The sequence below is a fragment of the Petromyzon marinus genome, unplaced genomic scaffold, assembly GCF_048934315.1.
Source record: "Petromyzon marinus isolate PM22_M1 ecotype Great Lakes invasive population unplaced genomic scaffold, UKy_Petmar_22M1.pri1.0 PM_Scaffold_25, whole genome shotgun sequence".
Classification (NCBI taxonomy): domain Eukaryota; kingdom Metazoa; phylum Chordata; class Hyperoartia; order Petromyzontiformes; family Petromyzontidae; genus Petromyzon; species Petromyzon marinus.
Window position 1 is genome coordinate 1,202,258 of NW_027423224.1, and position 10,090 is coordinate 1,212,347.

General features: G+C 47.3%; 1 protein-coding gene across 1 annotated transcript; it reads right to left on the reverse strand.

The window, feature by feature from the left end:
- Nucleotides 1–254: 254 nt before the first annotated feature.
- On the reverse strand, nt 255–7,004 carry LOC142923026 (uncharacterized). The gene is made up of 2 exons (XM_076063958.1): nt 6,757–7,004; nt 255–3,579 (listed from the first exon to the last, which is right to left on the reverse strand). The coding sequence occupies exons 1-2, from the start codon at nt 6,941–6,943 to the stop codon at nt 2,924–2,926; spliced, it is 843 nt and encodes a 280-aa protein (XP_075920073.1). The 5' UTR covers nt 6,944–7,004; the 3' UTR covers nt 255–2,923.
- Nucleotides 7,005–10,090: the final 3,086 nt, after the last annotated feature.

Genomic DNA, 10,090 nt, shown 5'->3' on the forward strand with positions numbered 1-10,090 from the left:
AAAAAAAACTATGCCATGTTTTTTGTTTACTGTCAATAAAATGAGAAAATAACATTGCCACGTTGGTCAAGTTTCAGGTATAATGCAGACAAGGGTTTTGGTAGTTGGACGATTTCAGAATGGGTTGAAGGTGACAATCCTAATCAAATGCCATTTTCAAGATCGTGTGCATAGGTCTGTTGTAGACAAAAACAACAGCCTGCTGATAAAGCATGTCCTGCATTCTTACTTGTGTAAAGAAGCTCCTTCGCAGGTTTAATTTTCTAGATTATTTATTCCCGACGATAACATATTTACAAGGTGAGAGTACGACTCATACGTTGCACAAGGCTATGACTATCTGCAGTCCCGGTGGTTTCTAATAGAGTAGATTAATCTCGAACAGTCTTTCTTGATGGTTTCCACCATGTTGATTTCCAACAGTCGGCCCCGATGTCGTCCACCTGCAGTTGTTCTTCAGTCCCCAAGGCATCACCCCATTTGTGGGCCACGCTCCCCCTTATATACCCGCACGGCCACGCCCTGGTAACTTCCAGCAGTTTTCCCCGGTAGATTCTCTCAGCAGACTCTATTGTCTTCTACTTCACTTCTCTTGGATGGCAAAGTTTATAGTGGGGGCAGTGGAGATGGGTTGAAACAGGTACAGGTTACTGTACGGGGGAAGGTTCGTGTGAGTCGTACTCTTGCGTTGTAAATACGTTATCTTGAAATAAATCATCTATCAAATGGAACCTGCAAAGGAGCTTCTTTACACATGTGAGTGTAAGCCTGAGTACAATCTCACGTGTTGTTGCTGTCGAGTATTTTAATTTTACCAGTGGGTCAATGAGGGAAGGGGATGGTGATTAATGTAGTGATAGAATGGGTGGGTCATTCTTGAGAGCATGAAAAAGTGCGTGAGTGAGGTTGACACAGTGAATGATCGGGTGATTGTGTGATCAGGTAAATATATGACTCATGAGGAGAGAGAGGGAGTATTTACGTGAGTCATAGATTTAAGGAAGTGGGTGAGTTCATAATGGAGTGAGTGAGTACCAGTTTATTGAGTTGAGCAAGGCGAGAACTAAAGCGACCATGATGAGTCTCATTTGCAAGAGAGACCTGGATCACCCAAATTACCAAAGCTAAATAAAACACAGAGTTACAGTAATTAAAGCAAATATACTATTTTCTTCTTTCGATAAAGCATATATAAACAATATAAAGACAACTGCTGTTTCATGGGAAATCGACGTAATGGAGCTAAGGGATGATAGAATGTGTGAGTAATGTGCGACATGGATGTCCTCTGGCCCCTACACGACTGAACATTTTCTTTGACTACGTTGTTTGAGACGATTTCCATGGATGTACCAGTAGAATTTATCTGGTATAGATATAATGGGAGGCTGATCGATGCCTGAGCCGGTCATGGTATGGCTCTCTATTGTTAAACCATATTATGAATGCGGATGATCTGGTGATTACTGCCCACTCTGAGGAGAAGTTGGAGACACTACAGCTAAACATGAAGCATGCTACTAAAATATGGGCCGTTACCATCAGCCCCACGAAAACAAATCACCTCCCTGGGTATTTGACATCATAAAAATGCTCCCTTCCTCAATTCCTCATGTATTTGGGGCACCTGAGGAGAGAGTGGAGTGGGCAGTGTGCTGATGATCAACTCCGTTTTGGGAGCCGAGGTCTCATTTAAAATAATTCGAGCAGCATTATATTTTCATCAGCTGCTCAACACAGTGTGGAAGCTACCTGGCATGTCACTCCATAAAAATCTCCATGTCTTCTCGGCCACAGTTATACTCTCCTTTATCTCTCTCGAAAGGAACATTAAGGTTAGCTTGCCCACGATCTATTCAGGGTTTAACCAGACTGGACTTTGTAAGCTCACAGATTCCTAGAATATCTGGACAAATGCCCATCTGTGGGCTCCTCCAGCAAGCGAGGCTGCGTTGTGTCATGCAGTCCGTATGCAGTCACGGCATCCCCAAGCAGCTTCAATTTGGCTGGATAGATGGTGCTAAATGGGCGTGGTACAGAATAGAGAAGAGATGGACTGATGTGGTGCAGAAGGATGTGGAGCTGATTGGACTTATTGATGACTGGTATCAGCAGTGTCATGATCGGCTTCTGTGGAGGAGGTTCATGAAAGGTGCTGCTGGGGAAGTGGAGGCAGTTGCCCTCCAGCAACAGCATAGGGCAGAGGAGCGAGGCTCAAAACAACGAGCAGAGCGCCAAACAACTGACACAAATAAAGTTGGCACAGTGGGGAGCACGGCTGTTGCATCTGCCCATCATCTTCCTAAGTCAATCCATGGCACCTGCGTCTATTACATGACCTCCTGCCAGCCAGCCTTCGACACTTCACGTGGCCTCAAAATGCACCGAGCATGGCACAAGTGCTGTGGTGATGTCACCGCCACTTAGGGGTGAACGACGGTTGTTGCGTTGTTGTTGTGCGTGTGTGCACGGACGCATGCACGCCTGTGAGTCTCGTGTATGGAGAGATAAAGAGAGGCAGCCGGGCAGGGTGCTGGCCATTCACCCCGTGTGCCATTCAGAGCTTCATAGGCGCTTGCCCCAACATTCTGGTAAGGCTATACAGCGGATGATTGTCGCTGTTGTGTGTGTGTATGGACGTTCACCCCCCTCCCACCGCCCCCGTGTGTGCAGGGACTCATTACGCCCCCCTCCCGACAAGCAGACCGGCATCCGGACTAAAGGTAAGTGACAATAACAGATTTTTTTTCCATTTAAGTAACTTTATGTTTTGCTCACAATACAGTATTTATTAGAGTGTTGCATGCAAATGTACGATATTTTGTCTTATATATGACTTTGTTGATGTTCTATGGGGTATGTTTGTCTTTCTGAGTAATGTTTTAATTAGGGTGGTGTCATTTTCACAATTTCCCCAATATTTTTAAATGGCCGACTTGCGCTTCAGCAATTTTCGGAACCAATGGCTAAATCTCTTCATCTTCTTGGGCTTGGTGGTGGTGGCAGAAGTGGTGGTGGAAACGGTTGCGGTGGTGGAAGCTGTGGCAGCGGCGGTGGAAGTGGCGTCGGTGGTGGTGGCATCATTGTACATTTGAGACACGGTCCATATTAGCTCTTTCAGCTGGCTACGGAGATGCAGGTTCTCTTCTTGCAGCCTCTTTTCCCCATGCCACATGTCCTCGTGACGCACCAGCTTCCCGCGCAGCCTAAACTGTTCCTGCCCTCTCTGCGGATTCAGGAAGTTCAACTTCCTCAGGTGGGCGTGCAGCGACCTCCGGAGATCTTCGTTTTCACAGCGCAGCGACATTTGCCGCTGTGCTGCATTGCAGTCTCGGAGAAAATCCGCATGCAGAGACTTGCTCTCCTTGCAAGGCACTCTCGTGGGCTCCAGCTCCAACTGGCGCTCTTTAAGCTGTTGAACCAGGCACCTGATCTCTCTCTGGAGAGTCTCTCGGTTCTCCATGAACTCCTCCAGCTGATGCTGTAGCTCCAGACGGAGCATCTTGCTCTTCTGACAGAGCTCCACATTCTGCAGGCCCATCCTCTCCGTAGACAGCGTCGTGGTCTCATGGTCAAAGTCTGAAATGGAAAGCGTAAAAAGAAGATATATGAAGATCCCCATCCCAAGCATGGCCAAGACCAGAACGCCAACGATCAGCAGCACCATGCTCAGTTCGAGTTGACGGCACGCGGGACAGAAGCAAGTGTGAGACACGTCACGAAGGGGCGTGTTATTTATCGTGACGTCATTACCGGATGTGACGTACACTATGACGTAACAGCCATCTCTGCCCACTTATTGTCAATCATTGCCCACCACGTGACTCCACTGCCCTGCCCCTAACCACACAGCTCCTCCCCCATACTCTTCTTCCGCCTTCCCCACGTGACGCGAGCCAATCACGCGAGAGGCGGCGCGCGGTCGGCCCCGCGTCCGCTTCCCGCCATTCTTGCAATGGGCGGCGGGGCCGCTCAGGGTGGGGCGCGGGGGGCGGGGGCGAGTTCACTCCACGTCGCGAGTCGGGAGGAGGGACGAGGGGGAGGGGCCAGGAGGGACGAGGGGGAGGGGCCAGGAGGGACGAGGGGGAGGGGCCAGGAGCGGGAGGGGGGGGGAGCTGAGAGCTGCGAAAGTTTGGGGTACCACTACTTGAAAAATATACTGTACCACAGAAATTAGTTTATGTTTAGTTCGATTTAGAACATCTTTCCAATGGTTGCTTAATTTGAAACCAACTTCTCGGTTGAAATTGTGTCTGTGTTTGTAGATCTGAATTGCCTCGTGAACAAATCTCTGATAAAAACCCGTGGGTTTGCAAAGAACCTTGGTATCGGAGAAAATTATATCGTGATCACCCACATGGTTGTAACAGTGATCAGCAAAGAATTCGTTTTGCTGTGTTCCAAATCTGATTTGTGCTCGCGAATTCGGTCAGAGACATGTCGCTTTGTCTCCCCGATATAGCAATCACCGCAGGTACAACTCAATTTGTAAACCCCGGGGTACTGTAAGTCAGGAATGCCATCCTTCACGGATGGGATCAGATCACGAATTTTGTGTACTGTATTGAACCGGACCTGGATCTTGTGTTTGTTTAGAATTTTTGAAATCTTTTTAGTAACGCCTGCTATATATGGTAGTGTGATGGTTTTGGCCGGAGTATCAAGTGGTTGTTTCTGTATGGAGGGAGAAACAGCTTGGCAGATGGTACGGTCAGAGTAACCATTCCTTTTGAGGGAGAGGTGCACATGTTTTAATTCACTGGTCAGGTGGTGTTGGTCCGAAATGCAATGAGCCCTATGGTATGAAGTTTTGATGAGAGAATTCTTTTGGGCTGGGTGGTGGTGGGAATCAGGTTTCAAGTAGGAATCTGTGTGGGTGGGTTACCTGTAGACAGAATGCCCCAATGAGCCATCAGGTCTCCTCTCAAACAGAACATCTAAGAATGGTAGCTTAAATTTCGATTTAAAGTTTTCGTGACTGCAAGGATTCATCTTCTTTGGTTCTTTCGGTAAAGTCACGTAGAATGAGAATAAAATAATAAATTGATAAAATAAAATAACACAATAATATTCTCACGACGTTTCGGCCACAACACAAGCGGCCTTCATCAGGTGAAGGGGACGAGACTGTCTGGAGGACAGCGCTGGAGTGAGAAAGCCACGCTGAGATCACGACCTTTAAGCTGTGTGAGAAGAAACAAAGCGCCTGACAAAGGAATTAGCATTTAATTTAGCATTGAAATGGCTGAGTGATTAGCTTGTGACTGGTCACAGAAAAGGCTATATTAAAGTTAAAGCATACACATCCGCAAAGGCACCCCTTGAAAAAGGAATTAGCATAGAATTTAGCATTGAAATAGCTAAGTTAAAGTATACACATCCGCAGAGGCACTCCTTGACAAAGGAATTAGCATAGAATTTAGCATTGAAATAGCTGAATGATTAGCTTGTAACTGGTCACAGAAATAGCTATGTTAAAGTCAGAGCATATACATTCACCGAGGCACCTAGTACAAATCAAACAGGAGAATTTAGCATTGAACTAGGCGAATTTAGCATTGAAATAACTGAGTGATTAGCTTGTGACTGGTCACAGAAATGGCTGTTGAAGTTAAGGCCTACACATCTGAGCTATTCACTGTAACTGGGTATACAATACAATATATAATGAATACTATATCATGAACCAAAAAAAATACTAAAATATAAATTACCTCAATGTTATCAATAAACTCTATATTCTCCAATCAGCTAAGCTACCAACAATAAGTCGTTATATATCACAATGCTATATGGCGAAAAATGGGTGGATTCTTACCCTCAACTTTAGCAACACGGATAGCTTAACCGTGGTTAATGGTATGGTTTACAACATGGAGTATAACAGCGCCTCGCAGCTGTCTCTCTCCCCCTCCTCTGTTCCGACCATCGATGAACTCGTCCGTCTGAACGGGACCCGTAGCTATCCGTGGTGCTAAAGTTGAGGGTAAGAATCCACCCATTTTTCGCCATATAGCATTGTGATATATAACGACTTATTGTTGGTAGCTTAGCTGATTGGAGAATATAGAGTTTATTGAAAACATTGAGGTAATTTAAATTTTTGTATTTTTTATTGGTTCAGTATATAGTATTCATTATATGTTGTATTGTATACCCAGTTACTGTGATTAGCTCAGATGTGTAGGCCTTAACTTCAACATAGCCATTTCTGTGACCAGTCACAAGCTAATCACTCAGTTATTTCAATGCTAAATTCGCCTAGTTATTTCAATGCTACATTCTCTTGTTTGATTTGTACTAGGTGCCTCGGTGAATGTATATGCTCTGACTTTAACATAGCTATTTCTGTGACCAGTTACAAGCTAATCACTCAGCTATTTCAATGCTAAATTCTATGCTAATTCCTTTGTCAAGGGGTGCCTTTGCGGATGTGTATGCTTTAACTGTAACATAGCCTTTTCTGTGACCAGTCACAAGCTAATCACTCAGCCATTTCAATGCTAAATTATGTTAATTCCTTTGTCAAGGCGCTTTGTTTCTTCTCACACAGCTTAAAGATCGCGATCTCAGCGTGGCTTTCTCACTCCAGCGCTGTCCTCCAGACAGTCTCGTCCCCTTCACCTGATGAAGGCCGCTTGTATTGTGGCCGAAACGTCGTGAGAATATTATTGTGTTATTTTATTTTATCAATTTATTATTTTATTCTCATTCTACGTGACTTTACCGAAAGAACCAAAGAAAATGGTAGCTTACCATCTTTCTCCACTTCCATGGTCTTGTTCTTCTGACAGAGCTCCACATTCTGCAGGCCCATCCTCTCCGTTTGCAGCGTCGTGGTCTCGCGGTAAAAGTATGAGATGGAAAGCTTAAAACGAAGATAAATGAAGATCTCCATCCCAAGCATGGCCAACAGCGGAACGCCAACGGTCAACAGCGCCATGCTGAGCTCGTGTTGACGGCACGCGGGACGGAAGGAAGTGTGAGGCACGTCACGAAGGGGCGTGTCCTATATCACCGGATGTGACGTACAGCCATCCCTGCCCACTTATTGGCAATCATTGCCCACCACGTGACTCCACGGCCCCGCCCCTTACCGCGCAGCTCCTCCCCCATACTCTTCTTCCGCCTTCCCCACGTGACGCGAAGCGAGCCAATCACGCGAGAGGCGGCGCGCGGTAGGCCCCGCGACCGCTTCCCGCCATTCTTGCAATGGGCAGCGGGGCCGCGCAGGGGGGGGGGGGGCGGTGGGGGCGGGAGGGGGCGGGGCTGAGTTCACTCCACGTCGCGAACGGGAGGAGGATTGACGAGGGGGAGGGGCCAGGAGGGACGAGGGGGAGGGGCCAGGAAGGACGAGGGGGAGGGGCCAGGAGGGACGAGGGGGAGGGGCCAGGAGCGGGAGGGGGGGCCGTGGCGCCGCTCTTGGGCCGCGAGGCCTCCCCCTGGACCCGCGGCGCCACGCGGAGACCGCGACAGCAGCAGCAGGAGGAGGTGGTGGTGGTGTTTGTGGTTGTAGGCACGGGAGAGGTGGTGGTGGTGTTTGTGGTTGTAGGCACGGGAGAGGTGGTGGTGGTGTTTGTGGTTGTAGGCACGGGAGAGGTGGTGGTGGTGTTTGTGGTTGTAGGCACGGGAGAGGTGGTGGTGGTGTTTGTGGTTGTAGGCACGGGAGAGGTGGTGGTGGTGTTTGTGGTTGTAGGCACGGGAGAGGTGGTGGTGGTGTTTGTGTTTGTAGGCACGGGAGAGGTGGTGGTGGTGTTTGTGGTTGTAGGCACGGGAGAGGTGGTGGTGGTGTTTGTGGTTGTAGGCACGGGAGAGGTGGTGGTGGTGTTTGTGGTTGTAGGCACGGGAGAGGTGGTGGTGGTGTTTGTGGTTGTAGGCACGGGAGAGGTGGTGGTGGTGTTTGTGGTTGTAGGCACGGGAGAGGTGGTCACGGACAGGCGGTGAATGCCGGGTGATGGAGGGGGGGGGGGGGATTGCAGGGTGAGTGAGTTAATGAGGAGAATTAATAGGTGAGGAGGGTGAGTGAGTTGAAGGGTGAGGTGAGTGAGTGGGTGAGTGGTGAGTTCACGACAGGGAGATTGGGGCTGAGTGAGTGAACGCAGCGCACGGTAAAGATCCCCTGAGAGCATTCGCAAGAGTTGGACATTGAGTGCCGCTGTCAGGGTCCACACGCAAATTACTCACTTGGCATGATATACAAATTAACCATTGTAAACGATAACTTTAAAAAAGTCCGCTATTTGTCAGAGCTAATGCGATGTGCGTTTTGCATATTTGTAGCACGTTATAACCATCGTCAACATCGTCATTTAGAGTAACCATTAGTCCATACGTGTCACTTGCTAATAGTCCCCGGGTCAATCACAACTTTGCCGTGCGTGCAGGCTTTGTCTCTGGCTGCTCGCTAGGGCTGCGATGCCTTTCCATGCCACAAGATGACGTTCATTGCTCCTTCCACACCGCGACAATATTTACTGCAGTGTTCTATAACGCGGCAGTTGCGTTGCTGAATAACACCGCGTTGTGTAAACTCCCTCGTTACAATGACTAATACAGGGTAAAGCACAGTCCGTGATAACAGCGTGAGATGCGTGTGCCGGCTGAACAAAGACTGAGGCGCGTGGGGAGCATCAGGAAGCATCCAGCAGCATCCCAATGCCTCGTGTGACGCTGTGCCCAGGCAGCCGTACAACCGCACATTCCTACTCGCGCGACGTGGTTCTGTTGACTCAATCGCGTTATATCCACTTAGCATCCGTGTTATAAAACGTGTTCCCTAATACATCCATCGTGCTATATCCAAATGGCGTTATGAAAACACGCGTTGAGGCAGAACGAACTCTATAAACTATTTTTATTTTACCAGGTGAGACCCACTGAGCTATGTGGCTGTTTTCCAGAAGCGACCTGTCCACAAATGATAGATCAGCGAAATGGCTAATCACATAGAAATGTGTAGCACCAGCCACAAATACTCTAGACATGGGATCCCCTTTGACAGGGTCAGTGTCTACTTAGATTCACTCACTCCGCCTATTGTCATGCGGCGTGTGCAGCTGCGTCGTGACACTTGGTAGAGTGCTGTCTTTGAGGCAGAGAGCTTTACAACCGTGTGCAGTGGTTAATTTGCTTAACAGCTTTACACCGAACTCCTTGCTTGTGGTAAAACATGTTTGCGACTTTGCTGATCGAGAACTATGCAGATTTAGATTTATAGTAACATGTACTTAGTGTGAGATGAACTTCCAAACAATTTCCTTTGCTCAACATCTTGCAATTAATGTCTTTTAAAATGGTCAGCTTAAGTGATTCCGTGATGGTTATGTAACTTGGCCATTAAGATAATCTATGGAGCACAATTATTTCAGTATTATTTGTCATAAGTAAACTTTAAACTGAACCCATATGTGATATTATATTGCCTGATTATTTTATTTTTTTAATGTAGTCTACATGCTCTTCTGGGGATATTACCCCACATTTACCATTCATTGATGTTCCCTTTGATATTGGTAATTGGCATTGTCACACCATAGTAATTGATGGGCAATTATGTAATTCCCTTTGTGTCTATCTCTCTCTGCATCTGTCTGTGTGGGTGTCTCTCTCTGCCGGTGTGTTTTTCTCTATATGCGTCTCTCGTGTGTCTCTTTGTGTGTGCCTCTCTCTGTGTGTGGATGTCTCTCGGTGTCTGTGTCTCTCTTTCCTTTTCCACGATGTGGTGTTGTATTTACATGCAAATTCTACCTCTAGCTCCTTCCCACTTACCCTTGGGCTGAGCTTATCTCGCTATATTTTTTCACCTGATGATGGTTGCTTGTGTTGCGATCGAAACGTCGTGATCTATTATTTTTTCTACCTACATGACTTTACCGAAATAACCAAAGAGTATTGTGATTGTAATTTTGATTGTGATCGTTGTGGTGGAGGTGGTGATATTGATGGTGGTGTTAACGATAGCGGTGATTTTGGTGGTTGTAATGGTGGTATTAATGGTGGTAATGGTGGTTGACTATTACCCCTCCCGTGTCCTTACTTCCACCACAAGGTTTAAGAATCTGCCGGTGTTTGTGCTGTAGGTGGACGTCGG

What these genes read in the sequence shown, in the direction of transcription:
- LOC142923026 (XM_076063958.1), bottom strand. Translation starts at nt 6,943, where the DNA reads ATGGCGCTGTTGACCGTTGGCGTTCCGCTGTTGGCCATGCTTGGGATG. An exon ending in CATGGAAGTGGAGAAAGATG is followed by an intron (nt 3,580 to 6,756) that starts GTAAGCTACCAT and finishes TTTCCATTTCAG; the next exon opens with ACTTTGACCATGAGACCACG.